General features: G+C 39.1%; 1 protein-coding gene across 2 annotated transcripts; it reads right to left on the bottom strand.

Moving 5' to 3' along the window:
• Positions 1–2,698: 2,698 nt before the first annotated feature.
• Positions 2,699–22,646, bottom strand: actn2b (actinin, alpha 2b). Of its 2 annotated transcripts, XM_030156834.1 has the most exons (21): positions 22,380–22,646; positions 17,503–17,617; positions 17,058–17,177; positions 16,823–16,909; positions 16,597–16,684; positions 16,124–16,202; positions 12,837–12,918; positions 12,522–12,607; positions 12,250–12,342; positions 11,787–12,017; positions 11,445–11,592; positions 10,884–11,034; positions 8,706–8,814; positions 7,787–7,927; positions 6,833–7,015; positions 6,440–6,574; positions 5,972–6,151; positions 5,717–5,863; positions 4,605–4,670; positions 4,357–4,515; positions 2,699–4,142 (listed from the first exon to the last, which is right to left on the bottom strand). In XM_030156834.1, exons 1-21 carry the CDS (start codon positions 22,506–22,508, stop codon positions 3,984–3,986), a joined length of 2,688 nt encoding a protein of 895 aa, XP_030012694.1. In that variant the 5' UTR covers positions 22,509–22,646; the 3' UTR covers positions 2,699–3,983. The 2 variants fall into 2 exon arrangements, with proteins under 2 accessions (XP_030012694.1, XP_030012695.1); XM_030156835.1 differs by lacking the exon at positions 22,380–22,646 and having other exon boundaries at positions 16,823–16,907.
• Between the last annotated feature and the right edge of the window lie 137 nt (positions 22,647–22,783).

Genomic DNA, 22,783 nt, shown 5'->3' with positions numbered 1-22,783 from the left:
GTCTGTGCTGTCTCTTCTAGTGTTATGGAAAAATATTACTCTACTCATTCGTCTTCAATAAAGAAGGATAAGTTCAAGCGTTCAGTGTCAAAGAAATCACTTTATTTGGAGCTCCATAGAAAGAGATATCACTCAGACAAGAGACTGAGACGGTCTGAACCCAAAAATACAAATCACAATGTAGTCTTCTGTCTCCCATGAGAAAAATATGATGTGTCGAAAGCGTTTTGGTTAGTGTCAGGAACTTAGAGATAAGACCCCTGTGAGAAATGTTGGTTTGGCCTTTTACTCTGGACACAACACAAAAGAGGTCAAAACTGTTCTATAATACACAGTGACATGAACATGTCTGAAATAGAGTTAGAAGCCCATATGATATATGAAATATATGAAAATATATATGAATATATATGGATATAAGTAATTTTGCCATTACACTAGAAAAGCACTCATAGAGCACAGACATCCTTCAAGGCAGATCAGTGCCCCCCCCACCCCCAATCACCACCAAAATTTAATCATTTGTTCCTTGTGCCAGTATCAACATTTCCTGGAATTTTCATCCAAATCCATCCATAACTTTTTGAGTTATCTTGCACACAGACAGACAAACATAACCTCCTTGGCAGAGGTAATGAAATTTTGCAGTGGTCTGTCATTTTTTTCCAGAGCTGTATTTATTATGCATTCACAATCTGAAAGTAACATGTTCTAAAACTGTCCTATTTATTTATTTATTTTTTAATAAATATGAACATCAACCCCAAGAATAAACCAAAGTATCTGAGCCCATCAGTTTAGCTCACAATTGTTCAAAATGTTAATGATATTTGTTCTTGTGTATGTGGATGGTGAGAGTCATTGTCATCACGTCTCAGTCGATGCATCGTTGATGCCTGGTTTCAGAATTATTTCGACTAGCGGCATTGTACCTGTGGTGCCATTGTATGATAGCATGATAAGTAGAACTTGTCTGCCACCACTATCCATTTGTAAACCACCATTTAATCATGCATTGTATAGGTAATAATTTGAGCCAAAATGTGAGGCATGAAGGAAGAGCATGTATTTGTTTGGCCTGTCAAGCATGATTACATTCATCCAGCAGTAGTGAACTGCAGCCTTCACATTGTAGCATCGTCTGCTAGCAGTAAAAATTTCATGAACGGCAGCATAACCACTTCCGAAAATGGAGTAAGGCAGCAGGGATGAAGAATTCAGAGTAGAGAGAGGCTAAAATTGCCCAGCATACCTCACAACATTTGAATATGGACATAAAATTGGGCCTAGTAGATAGTCAGGTAATGTTTCTGTTCATTTGGCGAGTTTGGCGGCGATCGGGCCTGTGAAGGCTGAAGAAAACCCGTACAAACGCCCTCCTGTGCTGCAACATTGATGGGACACAGAACGTGTATTACATAGTAGGATGAAACTGTTCACCATGTTTTTCACCGACATCACTGAAACTGAATGAGAAAAAAATTAAGGTGCAACGGAAGGAAATGCTTTTTGTGCAACATTCTGCAGCCCATGATCATGTTCTCAACTAGATAATAAACAGAAAATTTTGCATTACTTGCACAAATGAATCCCAAGATGAGATTTTAGGGGAGTACAGGATCAGTGAGTTCTCTACCAAGGTTATTATGGTAACGAAATGACAAAAACTAGAAATGAAAAAACATTTTCATTAACTGAAATAAATAAAAACTACAATAAAAAGAAAAAAAATAATAACTAACCAAAACTATTGTGTGCTTACAAAACTAACTAAAACATATAAAAAATTATGGATAAAATTCCCTTCGTTTTCGTCTTTGTCAATGTCGGATTGATACAAATCGATTTATTTCGCTCAAGCAGTTTTAGCTGCTGACACCATATGGTACTTCACGGTCCGTCATTTCTCATCACTTGTGTTTTAGAGTCGTCTTCTCGTCCCCACTCTACCTGGAAACATGGAGACTAATGTTGGGAGAAAGCAGCAGAGTCCTGGGATTTATTTGAATACGACGGCAAAGAAGATAAAAGATACAACAAAACTAAAATTAATACGAAAACTAAACTAAAACTAAGCATTTACAAAAAAAATTAAAACTAATAAAAACTTGCGAACTTGCTCTAAAAACGAATTAAAACGAACTGAATTAGAGAAAAAAAAGTCAAATCTAAATAAAACTAAACTATAATGAAAAATCCAAAACTATCGTAACCTTGTCCTATACAGGGTTCAATGAAAATTCCAGCTATTGGTTTTGCATCACTTTAGAGTGCACAATGTTTCCTTTTCAGGCATTGAAAACTACATGAATTTCAATGAGTTAGATTTTCTAAAACTAAAATACTAGTGTTATGTGCAGCTAAGGCCTGTATATTCACTTGTGCATAATCCAACAAACCTTTCACACCATCAATAACATTTTCTTACATTAAAGTCAGTTAGCATTTCCAGCTGTTGATTTGTGGGTAAGGGCAGTGTGTAATTTTGTGACTTTTTCCACACAGGACCATTTTAAGTGTGGAATATTAATGCAAACTACAAACAGATGAAAGGCATAGACAATGGTACAACAGGGTCCAATGAATGAATTAAGTCACAAACACTTTATTGAATTGATCCATTACCTTCAAGTACAAAGTTAAACCCACTGAATCAATCAATAACATAACCAGCAATTTTCTTCAAAGCGTCGGTACTCTCTGGATATCTGTCTTTAACAACCAAAAGACAACATAGAGAAGCGATCATCAAAAATTAGAAAATGAAGCTCTGAGCTATAGAGATCAGTGGTATCTTGAGGTTATTTGATGTAGCAAAGAGTCTTTGATTTTAAAGGGATTTCTTCCATTTAAATAGTATTAAATTAATCCTGTGCTCCAGTGCTTGTGAAGCAGCCCGTGACCCTCCTCGTGTAAAGATCGACGGCTTTATTTTAGCTTTGCTGCATAATTCTTATTCTGTAGTTTTGGCCTGTGTAGTTCTTTGCAGAGTTAGTCCATGAACTCATATGTCACCAGTACAATTTGGGGAACTCGTGATTACTACATGTGTCAGTTGACTCAAGGTGAAAACATACACACACACACAAAAGATGACATTATGTGAATTAATTTTCCCTTTTCAGAAATAACTCCTTAAACCAACCAAGAGTTTGCATGTTCTTCGAAGATATTTTAACTGTAAAATACCGTCGAAGATATCTCCTTTCATTGACATTTTAAGCATGTATGAGAACTAACTGATACTGTCTGCAAAACAGTTTAAGATTAGAACATATTCTTCTCACTTCTAGGTATTTAAAGCACCAACATATTTTAAATATTTACTTTTGCATTTATGTGGTTTCCCGCTTTTCCTCTGTTGGTGTTATATATATTTTTGGCCTTCTGGGAACCCATTTCCTACTCTGTTTATTGTTGGATTGCAGCAAGCCTGAAATTATTCGTGCCAACTCTCTTTAATTCCCTTATTGAGACAATTTATTCTCCAAACAAGAGCACCGGTGGAAAACGTAGAGGCAATACATGACAGTGGCAGACTTAACTCGATTATAACAGATGATCTAATCCAATTCTATTTCTCTGTCTACTTAGCAATCATTGTTTTGATGGTGTACATTTTGCTTTACTTTATGTTTAACTTCATTTTCAGTTTCCTTATGTGAGAATAACAATCTAAAATGTACAATGCATTGCATCTCAGAACAGCAATTTGAACATGGAAATTTTCTCTTATTTTTCTCTCATTTTTTATTTTCTTATTTTATATATGAGAACAATAGGAGAGGACCAAGGCATATGACAAAGTAGAGCATGAATGGATAAACAAATGCAACAGAAGACGGATCAACAAAAACATTCTATTATCACAACCACATTTCATTCTGTAAATTTGAACCTTTTTGCTTCATAGATTTTTTAAATTCATCAGGAGATGGGCTGGGGGATGGTCAGTGGGTCAGTGGATGAATGGTTATGTAGGGTTAAAGGTCACTCTCTCCATAGAGGGCAGTGGAGAAGGCGGTGTAGTCTAGCGCCCCTGGTGGTGCTTCGTGGCCCTTGTAACCTGGCATCCGTGAGATGCAGTACTCTGCCTGTTCAGGAGGAAGCTCTCTCCTCAGTTCTTCCACAAGTATGTAGGGCTGTGATGAGGGAAAAAATGAAATTTGGTACAAAATTCTTTCCTGCTAATACCCTTTTTTTTTCATTTTAAGCCATGGACAAAATTGAAGATCATAAATCAGCTTGGCATTGTAAATACTTGGATAAAAAGACTGGAATAGAACAGATTAGTATTGGCTATGAGTATCTATCCATATGCCAGTAAGCCACACTATAACAAACACGCACAAATACCTTGTCAGCTGCCAGGATCCGGAAGGATGCCACAACCTGCTCGGCAGTGTCTGTATCTGCAGTTTCTCTGGTCATAAAGTCGATGAAAGATTGGAAGGAAACGATTCCTGTAGCACTAGGGTCCACCAGCATCATTATGCGGGCAAACTCCACCTCTCCCTGTGGAAGGCAAGAGTACGTAAAAAAACATGTTTTTTCTCTCTCTTATAAAGCAGACGTGTACATTCTTCATCATTTTAGGCACGTACCAAATCATAACCCATAGAGATCAGACAGGCTCGGAAGTCATCGGTTTCCATCGCTCCATTTTTCTTCTACAGTTGGAAACCAAGTTTCAAGTTCACCACGCAGGACGTCATCAGATATATGGAGGAAGGAAGTACAGGTAAAAGACAGTATTAAAAATGAGCAAAGGCAAAAAAATGTTACTTATATGGCTTTGTGAGCGTTTCTCAGTGGGATTGTGTTTCATTGTAAGCTGTGCAATTCATGAAGGCTTGTACAAGAAATAACACCAAAGCGAGAAAATCAAGTGCTGCATCTTTGCTTATCAGTGTTGTGAGTTACAGGGTTTGACCTTCATGAAGCCCAAGCAAGAAATGTTTTACTTTCGTTTATTCTCACTAACAAGGGTTACTGTTGGTCAAATGCAACAACTGACTATTGTCCCTGGAATTAGTATGTTTCTGCATCTTGCTTCACAATGAAAACATATTTGGGTCATGGAAAATCTCACGATTACTGAATCATTTTTAAATTATGGACTACCATCAGGATGGCTTCAAAATGACAAGTTATATAGCCCCATATGCCTGGTTTCCCCTGGTACCGGAGGCAGCTGCAGTTCCATCTGTGTTGCCATGGTAATGCTATGCAACACTTGTAGCATTATCTACATGCTATACATCCAAATGACCAGAAGAACTTTAGCTAAAATGTCACCAAAACTAATTGTTGCACAACAGAACACAAGCCAAGAGCACTTAAATGGGCAAACATAGAAAACAAGCTAACAGTCCAAGACAAGCGCATGTTATGACTAATTTCCGAAAATATTTGCACCGATAAGCTAACGCCAAGCAGATCCAACAGTACAAGTATTATTTCTCTACCGCTAAAACTCACCTAGCAAGCTGAAGAACTGAAAACAAAGATTGCAATATGAAGCAATGATATTTATGTTGCCTTTGGTGTTTTCTGATCATGACTTGTTTTTATATAAATGAAGCTTCTGCTAATCCATCATTTTGTTTTACATTGAAATGATTCCAACAACAAACAAATGGCCCTGTGTTTACAGGGTTATTAAGTGAAACAAAACACAGTGAAATAATGGACTGTATAATATGGAGAGCTATACCCGGTCAAAGTGGTTGAAAGATGATCTAAACTCATTCATCTGCTGCTGGCTGATGCCTTTTGCATCACGAGTCAGGATTTGGGTCTCAATCTCATTGATGGTACGAGCAATCGTTGTGAGGAGCAGCTCCCACCCAACACGGATGTGCTGTTGATACAATAACAAAGCAAGCATGTTAACATAGACAAGACAAAACTTTATGGTTTTACAGTATTTAAAAGTATTAAACCTTTTGTTGCCTCCATGATCCTGTACCTCCATAGTGTAGTTGGTGTGTTTGTTATCAAACACTAGCGACTCTTGGATTAGCTGGTGGTCTCCCTCCAGTTTGTCAATGTTTGGCTTGTATGCGACTATGACGTGCTCACATTGCTTCAATTGGGTCATCTGGTCCTCGAGGGTTCCTCCTATCTCCAGGGAGCAGCGCCCGATCTCCTGTTATGACAGTACGTGCAGTAGAGTCTGCTTATTTTTGGACCATTTTTTGGATCTGATGGTTTGTTTACTGACACTGGGAACATTAACCTGTAGCTACGAGTAAACTATGTCACAAAATGTAGCATTTAATGAAGAAAAATTATACATAAATTCTCCCATTATCGTCGTAATCATCAGAAAAAGCCATAATAATCGTATCTTGATGATCAAATATAATTATAATGTTGTGTTATTAGGTTAGATGGAGATAATTGTGAAATTGCTTGTGTATCCTCTATGTCTAACCTCCATCCTGGCCTGTATCCAGGGTCCAATGAGATTAGCCTGGGCAGCAAACTGACGTCTCAACCTTTCATGGGCATGCTGGCGTGCCATCTCCTCCTGGAGGGCGCCGTCTCTCTGAGGAACCAACTTCTTCACCTAGAAAAAAAACCATGGGCTTATGCTGTAATTGAACTACTCACTTTAAACTGTAAGAAGGCACTCAGTCATGCAAGTGAATTGATTTTACAGTAAAGCAGCTCCTCATTCTCACATTATCAAATCAATGTAGAAACTGCTCTCTACATAGCTTTTTTTGACGATAGAATATATTATTTGACCAGGCAGCCAATATCTGACTAATGGATTCTGTCTTTTATATATGATTATGTAAGTGAATTTTAAAGCTGTATCAACCTTATCCCACTTGTTGAGAAGCTCTTCGGTTGTGATAGTGCTGTAAGGGTTGATGATGTTGGCCTTGATCCCGTAGCTCTGGGAAATTTTCTGCACTTCATTGTGGATTCCCAAGATGGCCTGTCTCTCTGCATCTGCCTCAGGTAGAGTCGCTTTGAACTGCTCATGGGCTGCAATTAGACTCTGAAAATGGAAATTAAAAGCATTACACAGTTTCTGACTCATGTACTGATATTTTTTGTAACTATATTGAAATTCACTGTGAAAAGCAAGAGTATATGGTTGTCTTAGTTGAACCTTTAGGAATTCCATAATAATTTGCATGTTCTCACATTATATTTATTCTTCACAATATCAATCAGCCAGTATTTCACATGTCTGTCTCCTACATTTCTCAGTCAAGTTCATTTTCCCACTAGAATTTTAATCCTACTACTGACCAGAGTTCCTTTACAATTTGCGACAATTCTCCTACTTCTTACAGTAAATAAATTCTTTAAAAACTCAATGGAAAATGAAAACTGGAAAATTCAGTCATTGTCAAAAAGCTGAAAACGTTCATAGAAGTTCATAAAGGGTTGAGTTTTATAGAAATAATTCTTACAGGACAGCAATTCTTCAAACCTATAACAAATATGGCACACTGTTATAAACTAAACTATTGATAGTACTATATGAAGTATTTAAAACAAGCTAAACATTAAACACCTGCAGCTCTAAAACATGAATAATACAAAAACATCATGTATAATAGTGAACCATGAACAGTGACCTTTTTTTTTTGCTGATGGAAACTTTTCATTATTGTTTTGAATGCAATTTTTTACAGCATGGTGTTATTGTTTGTTACTTTGAGTAATGAAATTTTCACCTTTAGCAATATGAAAAATATGAGCACTATTAAAGCAAAGCCTAAATCTTTAAGTGTGCAGACTGAAGTGTGCAGTCCCTTACCTGTACTTCCTCTATAGTATGCACTATGAACATATCCTGCAGATCTTCCATAGCTCCTTCCATCCAGTTGTTGAACGGGGCAGACCTCTTGGCAAACTCCAGGAATAACTGATCAATTGTCTCCAGCAGCTTCTCTGTTCGCTAAGAAGTGCAAAATCAATATATCACACATGAATTGCTTTCAACTCTTGAACTTATAACACCTTCCTTGTCTAACAACTACTCACAATCCTCATATCTCACATTCAAATCCAAAAACAAACACGCCCTCACCTGTTTTGGTGGCTAATCCTGTGTTGCATACCGTTGTTATGGACTTGTTAACCCCCGACTTTGGCTTGGTGGTCTGTGACAGGGTGCAGGCCCCTCACCTCAGCAGGGGACATTGGGAGTAGGACAGAAAACAGACCTCTGTCCCTGTCATTCAGACTAATCCTTGGCCCTTTTCCCAGGCCCTCACACATTTACAGATCTGAAATGGCCAGCATGGATCAGAGGAAGTGGCTCATGGGCTTTGAGCCAGTCACTTCCAGGACAGGAATCCTACATCTATTTCTCCTTTATCCTTCACCCTCCCAATTTACCCTTTTATCTGGGTCAGGGTTTTTCGAGGGGATCCAAATATCTACCTCATTAATCATTTGTGTCTTCACCGCGCAGATGTCAGACATGCCAAAATATGCTTACACTGATAGTTTAATTCAACTGGTAATAGAAACAACTTAATTCTGTACCCACTGAGGTCAATGTGGAACATCAGCACACCCTTGTGGGGAGAAACCATCCTACCATGTGATTGGATCTTACTGATTGCAAAGACATCAGTTAAAGCAACAAAAGGCTAGACTTTGAATCACTGGACTTAAATTGAAATGTGTATGCAAGTACTTCATAGTAGTAGTCTTCAATGTTGCCTCACCTCAAGTGCCTCTCTCCTCTTCTGAGTCAGGGTTCCCAACCTGTCCCACAAGTCACAGATGCTCTGGCAGCGTTGATTCACAGCAGCCACATCATGATAGTCAAGCTCACTGATGAAAAAGAACAAAAAAAAAAAAAAACTTTTGAGAAAACTTGTAAGTTTTGTCACTCAGATAAGAATATGACCTTTTAAAGAGCCATTGGTAGCCTGACAAGTAAAAAGCATTGTTTTCCCTAAGCGTTTCTTTAGTTACCTCAAGTTTGACCAAATTAAAAAGTCTATGCAACCATTTTACCATCTATGGTAACATTTAAAGAAGTTAAAAGGCTTTAAACTATCAGTTTAGGTTATGCTAATCCTTCTAGTTTACCTTTCCTGCATCAGATAGAGATTTTAATCAACATCCACAATGTAAAATGAAAGATACTTAGACTCAGCAATTTTAACATTCTTTAAACTCCAAATATTTTATTCAAGCCATATTTTGAAGGCTCTGTGTTTTAGGTCTTGGTCCCACCAAAAAAAAAAAAACACCCACACACCAAATAAGGGGAGCAGTCATCAGACTTTTATTTCAAAATGTCAAAGACAGGTTGTTCACCAATTTTCCTATTTGTTTAAAGTAAGACTAGTCGTTGTAAAGCTTCAGCTGTGTTTACTGGAGTACTAGGGTCGATGCCAGAATAGCAAATCACTGGAAATCTCATTGGTCTACTGGGGGACGTCCTGGGAGAGCTCCTGTCCTGTAGCAGGATAGAGGAATCTCTTGTAGCGGACTTCCTGCCAGTGGTTTCCACCATGCTCATAGTCCTTGTTGGAGAATGTAACTGTGCCAGGAGGATGCCGTCCACTCATGAAGTGGTAATATAGTGAATATAGGTTTGGATAAGGGAAGTAGTGTCCTGGTCCCAGCAGACTTGTGTCAGCTGGTTGACTGCCTAAAGGTGAGGGAGTGGCCCTGAACTCACCCGTCTCCACAGGTGCTCCATAAGGATACCATGGTGGTAAACCTTGTTCTTCAGTTTCCCTCTCATTACTTCCATGCTCAAAGGTGACCTCGTAACGATTCAACTCACCAGCCTTATAGTCAGGTTCTGGAAAAGGAGGAAGGGGTGGTGGCAGCACACGGCTTAAATCCACTGTTTCTCTTTCTAAATGGCCATGTTCAGAGTTTCCTTCATACTGCAGATATTCACCACCCTGAAATGGAGGCATTTGTTGAGGCATTTTGGACACAATGTAGGTAGAGGGATGAGCAGGAGCCACACCGGGAGCATTCAATGACCCCATACTATGCTCTGAGATGAGAGAGGGGAAATGGTTTTCATGACCAGGCAATTCACGCCGGTGCTCAGACGGGTAAGTGACAGCAGGGCTATCCACAACATGTTGAGGAGCAGAAAAACCTTGGGATAGACTGTACACTTGCTTCAAACCTAGAGGAAAATGATTGTAGAATAGTTTATGATCAGAGACCATGAGGGATATTTGAACAATAGTTACATTAGTATAATCAGACTACAAAAAAAAAAAGTTTACCCTTAGGAGGATAGCAAAGGACATCCCAGTTCAGCAGTGCAACAATGAACAACTGGCTGTAGAAGAAAAAATGCAAAATTAAAACTCCAGTAAAATAGCCAGGTCATAAATTGCAAACAAACAGTTATAGTTTGTTGACTAACATACCTTACAGGAAACCACAAGGGCATCTTGCTGGTTTGCTGAAATGCAGTCTTCACTTCTAAGAGCAGCTATTAAATATACCAGTAAAAGGTGTGGTACTCTTCAGCCAATCCCTGACTGATGAGGTAATGATCAACAGGAGTTTGGTATTGACAGCTGATTGGAAATGTGAGCACATTAGGAATACTGTAGATCACGCCCCCTGCTGTTACTCTCTTAAAACACAAAACACTGAACTTGGAAGGGAAAGGTTTAAGTCATAAGGTAAACCATGAATCTAGTCTTCAAAGTGGTAAAAAAAAAAAAAAAAAAAAAAAAAAATATATATATATATATATATATATATATATATATATATATATATATATATTGCATGTAAATTACACATGTGTGCCCTCACTTGGCTTTATTTGGTTCAGAATTATTTTACCTAAACATACTAAATTAGAGTTCTACAACACCCGACAACAATTGTTTGCCATACGGACTGCATACTTTAGTTCCTGTGCAATGGCAGCAATCTGCTCCACTCTGTCCTGGTGGGCTGCCAAGTCGCTTTCAAATGCCTCATGTTTTCGAAGCAAGGCTCTGACTTCTGTCAGCGTGGTTGTTTCATAGTCCTTCTGGGAAAGGGTCAGCTCTTTACCTGAACATCACACATATGAGGAGAGAGAGAGAGAGAGAGAGAAAGAAAAAGAATGAAAAGAAAAAAAACAAGGGAATTAGTCAGTCAGATCTTTACACAGGCCTTATTTGGTCATTGTAAATGGAGAAAATGACCTGTGGCAGTCTACTACAAACTGATTGCATTGGACAGACTATTAAACCTTCAATCAAATCTCATTAGCAACAAGTCAAAGCAAAAGACGGGCTTAAAGTAAACGCCTGAAGAAGTGAATTTAAGATTGAGTAAGCAGATAGTTAGAAATACACATACTGGAAATAAACAGGAGCTAATAGAAGATAAACAGATTAGCATTCAGACCAATGGACAGAAGAGACAGATGTGAGACAAACAAATAACAGACTGAATTTATGTCTGTGTCTGTGACTGACCGCTGGCCCAGTTCTCATGGTTTGTGGCTTTTTGGCGAAACTTTTCAGCCAGGTGATCCAGCCTCTCCAACCTGCGGATCTCTGTCAGGAGCCACTCCTCATAACCCTTCTCTGCCTGCTCCAGACCCTGCCATGCACTGGCTATATCCTGTACATACACAGAAAAGAACAGAAAAGCAGAAACTGTAACAAATCTTATGATATATCCATTCACTCTTTTGTTTTCATTTTATACATCAAAATAAGTTTCTCCACCAGAGCATGTTACTCCTCATTACTAGACATAAACACAACCAGGGTTTTAATCATTGAATTACATATTGATGTGCGCTTATGACTTACAGACACCATCTTCCCCTCAGAGGGCATGAAGGCAGGCCGATTGCTGATACGCAACTTGGTCTGCAGGGTGTTGAAGTTAATTTCCAGCTGGCACTTCTCTTGCACCTTAGGGGGCTTGTGCTTACGCCTGTAATCTCTGAAGTCCTCCAGCTTCCTCTGCATCTCAGCCATGGTCTTCTCTGGGGTTCGGTTCTCCAGCCAGGGAGTGGTGCGGCGGATCCACTCCAACAGCTGATGAGGGAAACAACACGGGAAGAAGGGAAGAAGCAGAGAAATCACTGTTGAGAGCAGCTTGTCAGAATTAATACATGTTATCATTTTCTCATGCAGAACCAACTGCTCTGCTGTTACATTGATGTAACATTATCTGGGAAGGTTCAACAGTTAAATTTCTCTTTGAAAGTTTTATTTCACAATGTGTCATCATCATATCAGAATTTTTTTTTTTTTTCTGTTACTGTACCTCACTAGCCAGTCTTTCATACTCCTCCATCAGTTTCTCATTCTCTTGGTTTACACCCAGCACTTTACAGATCCTGTTAGCAGCTGTCTCTGCCTGAAAGCAGAAGGCAAAGAAAAAATAGAATTACAAAGTCAAACTAACATAGTGGGCCACGCTCCCATTGATCTACTATCGTCATAATACACTTCACATTTTAAAATCAATCTATCTTCTCAAAATACATAGGCCAAGGACGAATATAGAGGACAGCCTTATCTGAAAACACTCTGTACCTGCTCGGCTCCAGCAAAAGCGTGGTAAAAGCAGGATACATAGGTCATGATTGCTCTCTCATCAGGCTTGGGGGTGTTGATGATATCTGGGATAAAAACAGGAACAAAAAGTTAAGGCAGCAGGCCAGAAAGAACCTTTGTGTGACAGGACAGCTACAGTAACCGTATAAGGTCAACATCTACAACAGTTTTGATATAAAGTGCACAAAATAAAATACAATTTATAGCACATAAGTATGTCACTGCGAATGATTTCTTCCATATTGTTTGCGACTCAAAACTCACACTAAGTTCCTCTGTTTCATAAAACAATACCTTCTGCATCCAGCATTTTGGGAATGTCCAGGTGTTTCTCTGCTATGTCAAAAGCCAGGTTCAGGTTCCCCAGAGGATCATCCTAAATAAAGAGCACAATTCGACATCACTGAGCAGTAATGTAAGACTTAAAATGCCACTGTGCTGACCTCTATGCTATGGTGGACATGCTATACTCACTGTCACATCATGCATATTAATTTTGAGTGGATTCATTTCATGTTTTTTTTTCTTGATGAATTACTTAGCAAAAAATTTATTGTGACAAGTTTTGCGAGAATTAATGAATAAATTCAATACCTGGCAAATGGATTACTAAATTTAAACCCTATGGTATACATAATAACTGTATTTATTAGACAAATTTAGCCAAAGTGTTTGAACAGACTGGGTGGGGTGCATTAGGACGACAGCTGATAGCGACGCTTTCCCTGCTAATGGGACAGCCAGTGAGAGTGGGTGGGGGTACAGGGATCATGCTGCTGCTATTGTCCCTATCTGTAGTACTGTTTCATGAAGCTGGGGGGGTTTGTACAGTGGGGGCCAAAAGAATACATGACAGGGCCAGCTGCGCACAGATCCAGAGCGGGACAGATAGATGGATGGATTGAGTGGTAGACTGATGACTGGATCGAGGCGAGGGTGGGTAGTAGGATACCCCAAAGCCTATGAGTGCATGTAAATATATACAGTATTCATGTGTTTATGTGTGCACTTTTTTCCCTCCCTGACCAGAGCTGTCTCAGCAGGCTGTAACTCTGAAGGCTTTCGACCGCACTCATCTGGAGCCAGACTCAACAGCTGCCAGGTACACAATGCAACTGTCTCCTGGCAGCATAAGCAGAACTGAAAAGTCAAGGTGTGACTGAGCGTTTGTCATAGAGTAGACAGAAAAAGCGAGGAAAAGACTCAAGAGATTGTGTGTGCTTTGTCACTAGTATCTGACTTAGAGTTGATATATTGTCCTTTCTCTAGCTTTAAAAGCCATGTAATGCTTTAAATGTATCAAATGAGATATCACATTAGCTGATTTACAGATCCCCTCTTCACCTTCAGCAGTTTCTCACCATTTCACACAACATGAAATTATGGACAATAGCAGGGGTAAAGCTAAGCCTGAGCTCTGCAGGGACTAGGCTCATGTTTCTGTGACTATTCAGGATCAACACCAAGACAGGCCAGTGAGTTGTGTGCTGAAAGTGAGTGCTTCTCTTTCCAAAACAAATGAAAATGTCACTCTCATAGACAGCTAGGGTGTTCCCCTAACAGATTTTTATCAGACCAAACAGACCAAAGTAAACTGTTGATTCAAATGTATGTAGTTCAGATTATCATCCAAGGTGATTCATTGTATTTGTGTTGTATATTTAATTCACATTCATAAAAACGAAACAAAATGCATGATAATAAAACCAAATAACATAAATAATATTTTCATTACATATTAAATAATCCTAATAAAATGTTCTATATAAAAACCCAAATAATAAAATACAAGACCTTACATATTCCCACAGCAGCCTCAGCCATGCTGTTTTTCTCAGAAAACCCCCTATTTTGGAATAGAAAGCATGTACTATTTGTGCATGAGTGTTCCCTGACAAACACAGGAGGCCTGTCAGTTGTGCTATCTACCTCTGCAAATAGGCTGCACAGCTTGCTACTGAGACCATGTCTGTTTATGCACAAACACTGCGAGTCCTGGGCATTTATTAAACCCAGAACATTTAAATGAGGTATGGATTTTCTGTGCCAAAAATCCACTTAAAACTTCAATATATGCACATTTTACACCATAAAGCCAATACACTAGACATGTTCTAAATGGATGAGGAAGGTCAGCGTTTTTATCCATTCGTCATCCTTTTCTACCATGCAAGAACTCACCTAATGCCCACAATTAAATGTTTTTGCTGCACAGCAGGGTGCAAAAAACCCTGAATTAAACACTACAGTGCACACCTCAAGAACTCAAGCAAAAAGCCTTATTCCTCCTGATTATGCTCAAAGGCAAAGTGTTTACCACTGCTTTAAAATCAAAATTAATGATGCACAAGGTGAATATCAATAAATGCACTTAGGATCAAAACAGCTTGCTGTGCAGCCAGGCAGCATGCTGTATATATGCACCAGCCAAATACCATGCTCTTCAGCTTAAACACACATCATTGCACATTTAAATACTGCTTTTTTTTTTTAATCAGTTTTTGCCTTTTAAACCCAAGCAGACATCACTTCCTTTACAATATGATGCCAATCTCAAGAGTAAATATACAGGGTGGGGAAGCAAAATTTTACAATGAACATTTAGTTGTTTTTTCTCAGCAGGCACTACGTCAATTGTTTTGAAACCAAACATATATTGATGTCATAATCATACCTAACACTATTATCCATACCTTTTCAAAAACTTTTGCCCATATGAGTAATCAGGAAAGCAACTGTCAAAGAGTGTGTGATTTGCTGAATGCACTCGTCACACCAAAGGAGATTTCAAAAATAGCTGGAGTGTCCATAAAGACTGTTTATAATGTAAAGAAGAGAATGACTATGAGCAAAACTATTACGAGAAAGTCTGGAAGATACTATTAAAGAAGAATGGGAGAAGTTGTCACCCGAATATTTGAGGAACACTTACGCAAGTTTCAGGAAGCGTGTGAAGGCAGTTATTGAGAAAGAAGGTGGACACATAGAATAAAAACATTTTCTATTATGTCAATTTTCTTGTGGCAAATAAATTCTCATGACTTTCAATAAACTAATTGGTCATACACTGTCTTTCAATCCCTGCCTCAAAATATTGTAAATTTTGCTTCCCCACCCTGTAAGTTTAGGACAGGCCTATATGTAAATACCGATTCTGTCCCTGCATTACACGACATCCACAACTATTTTACAAAACCACAGAAAAAACACTTTCTCGTCCTGACATATTTTCAACCCGCAAACCTTCATCAGCCCACTGCAAGGCTTTTTGCTGAAATGCGTCATCCTAGAAAACTAGGATCGGAGTATAGATTTTCTCCTTCCCACTTCTGTAGTTTGTTGTCACTTCAGGAGAGTAGCCTCGGGTCAGCATTGCAAATAAGTTATTAGCAGACGGTCAAAAAGATGACACACCTCCAGGGATGTTGTTGCAAACAGTGTGTAATGCTTGTTGACTATTTTCAGTGTGTGATTGCTTACTATTAGGCACACGGTGAATTGTTAATTTTGTGGACATCAGTCTGTTAGTGCTCGGGGCTGACACACACAGCATCCTGGTTACAAGTGTGGTCACACAACACCTTGTTGAGCTTAGAGTAGTCGATGAGGTCGGGTCTGTGTCTATGAATCAGGGCGCAGAAGGCCAGGCCATCCTTCCAGCTTCACCAGCCGACAAGCAGAAAGAAACAGTTCAATGAACACACTACGGAGACTTAAAGGTCACGTTGCTGAAAACCAGTTCCACCATTATGCAAATACTCAGCTTAGGTCCTTCTAAAATGTAACACTCAGAAAATTTGAAAAGGAATATCACTAAATAACCACTAGCAGATATCAGTATATGTGTCACCGATGTTGATGAGACAAAAACCCACCGATGATGACTAATCTTGCCTAAAAATGAAGCGCTAATGTATAATATGTGGCAGCATAGTGCAAACCACCCCTATCATTTTTACATACCATGAATTTTTAACAATCAGTTTAATCTCTCATTACAACCTAACACCACTGAAGGGTAATGACAAAGTATATAAATATGTAAAGCAGTTACCTGACATGGAAGTTTTGGACATTGACATTCCTGTAGGGGGCAGTCTTCCTCTGACACCACAAGAGTAGACCCTCCTTAGCAGATGTTTCTGAGGAGGAAAAGCCATACATATACAAATATTTACTTTACTATCAGACATAAAAATCCTGATCCACTGTTATTTCCTGCCATATCCTTATACATTTTCTGGTCACATTTTCAAATACTTGGAATTGTATAATCTCACCTTCCACAGATATGTCCTGAATGGCGAAGCGGAGAATGATAGTCCAGATCATACCAAGTGTCATCTTCACATTTCCATCCACAATCTCTGAAAAACAAGCAGTCTGTTAGTTCAATCTATTGGCGCTCAACCTAACCCACTACATCCATTATTACAAATTTATGTACTGTATGGGGTCCATATTGTGCAAACAATGCACTTAAGTATTCATTACATACAGAAAAGCTACAGATACCTTCAGCTCCAATGGAAACCAGTTTGACCCCTTTGCTTGAGATGAAGTCCAGTGCTTTGTTAACATTAGCAATCTTATGAAACCGCATCTTCCCTCTGTCTGGCTTGGGTAACCTTTCCCCTGCAGGCAGACCATTACGAGTGAAGCAGATATATACAATATATTTCCTCATGTACTTAATAGCAAAGGCCTATAGGAGCAGTGAGCTTTATGGTGATATAAGTGTTCCTTGTAGGAAATAAAGCACATTAATTACAAAAAGATTTAGCATCACCAAAAATAAAAGACTACACAAAACATTTTTTTTTGTGTATTCTTGGAAAAACTATATTCAGGATTTTGGCACATACAGTATACGTTGTTAAGTGCAACATGTATAGTACATTAGAGGTGTAGAAGTATTTGGCTTGTACTGAAGAATAAAAAAATATAAACAAAAATTAACCTGAAATAACCTCCAGTAGCAGCATGAGCTTTAGCCCATTCCTGAAGTCCTCCTCAATGTTTTCAATTTGAGTACCGGCTTTCCTGAGGTGGGAGTTACACCAGGCTGTAAAGGTCTACAAGGAAAGAAGAAAAGAAGTTCAGGTTAATTTAAATGATGTTTTAACTTGTGTGATATCTGATCAAATAAAACATGATTTACTCCAATTTAAGGGCTGTTGTTGATTTAATGACCCAAACAAATTGTGAGCAGCTGCTGGGAACATCCTCAGTCCGAGAGATGTTCAGTGCCTGCATATAAAAGTAACTGCACACAGAGTTGATACTGTAAGGTTGTTGGTGCCTGTCATAGCGTCAACACCAGTAGTTAAGGGTGCCATCAAGATTAAAACATCCTGCAGAGCTTGGTTGTGTTGTGGGAACCCAGGGCATGAGTTTGGGTGAAGCCAAGCACCACAACTTTTGATCATTTTCAAAAAGGTTGTAGCAAAATGTGCAGCAACACAGAAAGGGAAAGTGGCACTTCATCCACCCAGTTTACTACAGGAGTGGAAAGACTGGTCCTCAATCCCACCATCACGTCTTACATAGTGGAAGCAGAGCCAGGGGCCTGAGGAGAGGACCTGCTGATCACTGGGGCTCGGGTCCCTAGGTGGTTAATAATCCTCAGGTTGTTTGGGCCCTTTGGGTGGATTCGACCCAACTTCCTTTTGGCTTTGAATGTTATAGGGCTGTCCTGGAGAGGAATGTCCTGCCAATAGTTGAACCTCACATTCCAAAAGAACAATGCTGTTTTTGTCCTGTTCACTGAACACCAAACCAGCTCTGGAAGAGCTGTAGGAAGTGGCTTGGACGTGGGAGATCTGAGCATCCCTGTTTAGGCTGTTGCTCTCACCACCCGAATAAGTGGCAGAAAATGGATGTGTGGATAGAAATGATTGGAGGAAAAGAAGCACTGCAAAGTAATTTTTTCCCAAAATGCAGCAGCACTACTGGTCTCAGGGCCAAACATCCACTTTCATACGGTCTCTACTGCTGAAAAACAGGATGAGCTGTGGCCTGACTGTAGAAATTGTGGACTGACAACAAAATGTTATTAACTAACAGTCCATCCATTTGTTTTTTCCATCTTTTTTTACGCAAGGTGGAGGATGACAGCAAATCTATATTAATGTTCAAGAAAGACAAAGCCCTAATGGCAATTTGTGCTTTAAATGAACAAAGTATCTTCTCTCACCCAGTAAGTAAACATTCCTCTCTTACCAAAAACCTAAACAAACTGAAACAGCTAAAACATTCACAAGTCTGCACTGTAAAATCAAATACCAAATCAGTGTTAACCTCTTTGACCAGTGTCACAGTTCGAGATTAACCTTAAGTCCCTTGCCAGCGTCCAATTTCAAGTTTTTTTCTTACGACAGCAGTGGTCCCACAAACAATCATGTGGTACAGCAATGCACTGTAAATCAAGTTAGGACTAGATCATTGTCCTGCTCCTCCTATTTTTATAGTCTCTCAATAGCGGGCAGCAGAGTTCACAGCACTCATTACTGCACGGATAAAAGCTGAAAGCTGACCACAAAGCGCATTCCGACTGATATAAGGTGTTAAATTTAGACTGCTCTGGTGTGCCTCATGATAAGAGACAGGGAGGAAAACGTCAAAACGTCAACATGACAAGAAATGTCACGTGGATAGAGAGAGCGTTTTACCCTCACGTCACTCTCCATCACAATTTTGCCACTTAAAATATGACTGGTTACAGCATCAGAGAGATAGCTTTATCGCATATAAGTATGGTGTTCTTCCAGGTCACACCTCTTACAATGATCGACATGGAAACACTCCAAAATCCAAATGTATAGTCAAGTTGTACTGCTATGTAAGCTAACTAATTCTTTTTCTCCCTATATTTAATTTATTTTTTTTCCTTAGAGGTATTTTTAAGTGATCCTCACTAAGGAAGCAAAAATCCTGTAAAGTCATTTCTCTTTATAAGAAATTTTACATTGCGGAAATATATGTTATTTATAACTTTGTGTATTTTTCCACCCTTGGTTCTCTCATTGTGCAAGTCAATTTATGACCCTGCCAGCCAGCCACATGGGCTTCCCCTTTAGGTGCCTGTGCAAAAACGGAATATTAGAGGCTTTAGAGTAAAGGCCATCACATTCCACTCTGAGAAAGACCCCAGGGTGTATATGACATTGAACTGCCGCCTGCCTTGTTAAAATGTGGCTGGCCGGCTTGTTGGCCCTCCAAATTTGACTCACAGTCGCAGAACCCTGCTGCCCACTTTCCAAACCCCTCGCCTCCCTTTCCAGCACTACTGACCACTGACGATTATAGCTAAAAATATTTATGAATCACATCCAGCGAGGACCAACCCTGTCACTGAACTGACCGGTGGGGTTTTGGCTAGGTCAGAGAGTAGCAGTGTCCAAGAGAGATGGAAAGTTAATGAAAAGAGAACATTTAACTATTATTTAAAGAAGACTTATGTGTCTTCATTACTTACTCATTACAAATCTTAATCTCAAATGTTACCCTGCAAAAAGAACCATCCTTCACAAGTAATTATAACTCAGTTAAATTGTTTTATTATTAGTTAGTTAGTTAGTTCAAGTTACATAATGCATTTGGGTCACAGCCTCTATAGCACAACAGAGTAGAGGTAGGCAATATGGGCCAGATGTACCATAGTAAAACAATTATATCAGGTGATATTTAGAGTTCTCAGAATAATTATTTAAGTTTGCAAGCTGATCTGGGCTCTGGATTAAATGAAATTAAAATAAATAAATAAATTATGGAACAATGTAGCTTGTTGCCTTTTCCAAACTAAAAGCTGCACTGACCACCGAGCTGCAACAAGCACTGAAATTATGTTGAACCATTATCAAACATTTATTTTATTTATATTGAGGAAAATTATTTCAAGTTCATTATAAAGAGCAGAGGATGGGTAGCCTATACCTGGTTCTACGTTTAGACTCCATTAAGTGACCACTACACTCAAGAGGATATAAAGTAAGCCCTCTGTAGTGTGTTTTGTTATCTTCAATTCCCTATGTTACTGGGAAAAGCTAGTAAAAGTGGCTCCAAGTCCATGTGGTGTCATTACTATTGACTGTAAAATGTCAAGCTGTGATGTGTTTAATAACACAGTAATAATATCAGCTCCCTCAGTGCTAAAATTGCAAGTATTACTGTATCCACACACCAGAAGTTGGTTATCAATCAATTCAGATCATTTTCAACAGCTGCTCACAGAGCCCTGCGACTCCTCTCTCCAGTTTACACTTGTCAACTCCAGGATATTAGCAGCAAAAGCATAAACACTGGAAAACAGCAGTGTAGTGCAGATGGACCAGAACTATCACGTTGCTGCCTTGTGTTACCCAAAATATACAGTTTTGTCATCACCATAGGGGCCACAGTAGGTAATGGGCTCTCCAGTTGTGCTAAGAGCTGTAGTTTAAGGCCCAGGCCAACTTTTAAAGCCCTAAAACCAACTGACAGTATGGTAGACCGGGGCTATATTGAGTTGAGCTGTTGCTGGTACAATATTTCTGCACGGTTTCTATAAACAAAAGAATTCCACACCAAGGACACTGGATTAACCCTACTATAATGCCTTTTGGTTCTGAGGTTAAAATTAGATGTAGCGTCCATTCTAATCCCAAGAGCGTCATCATGTGTTAGGAGCATCTGTTGACAGCTTGCATTCCACACGTATCAGTGGAGAGGCAGTGGTCTGCAGAGCCGCTGGAAGGCACAGCTATTGTTAGATGGTACCCACCGCATCCGTCCATCAAGCCGCCCTCCTCCCTGCACTCAAAGCCAGCCATATTCAGATCAAACCAAGCCGGAAGTACTGCGATTTCCACCTCAAAACAAGAAACTCAGATGGCACTAATGATATACAGTACATGCATCTTTGCTCTATTCCTCACCCTTTCTAAATGGATATTGTTAAGTATTACAAAAGTCCTATAAAAATCGTGTTAGAGTGGAAGTATGAACCATGCAAAAGCTCATCATGAAACATAATAGAGTTTCTTAATCTACTTTATGGTAATAAAATGTCAGTGACTGAAACTTCTCTAGGTTTGTTTTTGTTATGATGCACATTTGCAGTTAAATGAATTTTAGTTATAATACCCGTTCTATTTAAAGAATATTACTACAATTGAGTACAATTACAATTTCACAAATAACAATTGTAAAGTTTTAATTTTCAGAAACAACACTACACTGTCTGCTTAGGCCAATATGCCATCGTGTCTCCAGAAAAATAGAAAAATATGTTTGTTCAGATTCTGAGCTTGTAATAGGGAAAACCTTAGAATCAATTCACAGATGGGAAAAAAGTCCTTAAAATATCTACAGTTGTATTCAAAAAATCATATTCTTATACATGTGCTGGACCTGTGATTTTTACAGAAACATTGTCTTTTATTCATTATTTATTGTAATTTTATTCAGCCTAGTTGATTATTTAGAATACATTTGTAACATTCTTTTGTTGAAAGAAATTTCGAGTCTATTAACACCAATCACGTTGTTAATAAGAATCAAAACCGTATGCTTTCAGCGAGGTAATGAGACTTTTATTTTGAAAGTGCTAAAAGGAAATTCGGCTCTTTATTATTGTGTATTTGGCGTTGAACTTTATTGCAAGACATTTTAATTCATACTGCGTGATAATAAAGTGGATAAAGACATAAATAAAAGTTTTGCGATGTAGCTAAACATTTGTAGCTAATTAGCATAAATTTACAGCTAGCTAGCTCACGCGCTGATGTTAAAATGCGATTATTATTATTACTAGTATTATTATCTGAACCTTTTTTTTCCTCGTCAACTCTGACTTACTTTTCTCTGCTGTTGCTCCCAGGCCGGGTCCAGGAGCATGTCCCGGTCCCACTCATCCTCCTGCATCATATATTCATCCTCGTAGCCGTTCCCGTAGTGCACCGTGGTCTCCACCTGGGTCATCATCATGACTTTCAGTTGTCCCCGAAACTCAACCGCGCGTAACAGCTATCCTAAAGAACTTTGAAGTTGAGGACGGGTTATGGTTTCCTGACTTTCTCCTCGTTTTCTCTCACGCTTGCCCTTGTCCTCCCGACCTGACAGACGTCTGGCCCCGGTTGCCTCAGATGAACAAGGGACGGTAACGTTTAGTACTGTAGAGTCACGTGACGGCCCCATACCTTCCCCTGAAACTCCCCATCCCACACACACACACACACACACACACACACACACACACACAC

This window comes from Sphaeramia orbicularis, chromosome 15, assembly GCF_902148855.1.
Source record: "Sphaeramia orbicularis chromosome 15, fSphaOr1.1, whole genome shotgun sequence".
NCBI lineage: Eukaryota > Metazoa > Chordata > Actinopteri > Kurtiformes > Apogonidae > Sphaeramia > Sphaeramia orbicularis.
This window is presented reverse-complemented; position numbering and strand designations above follow the sequence as displayed.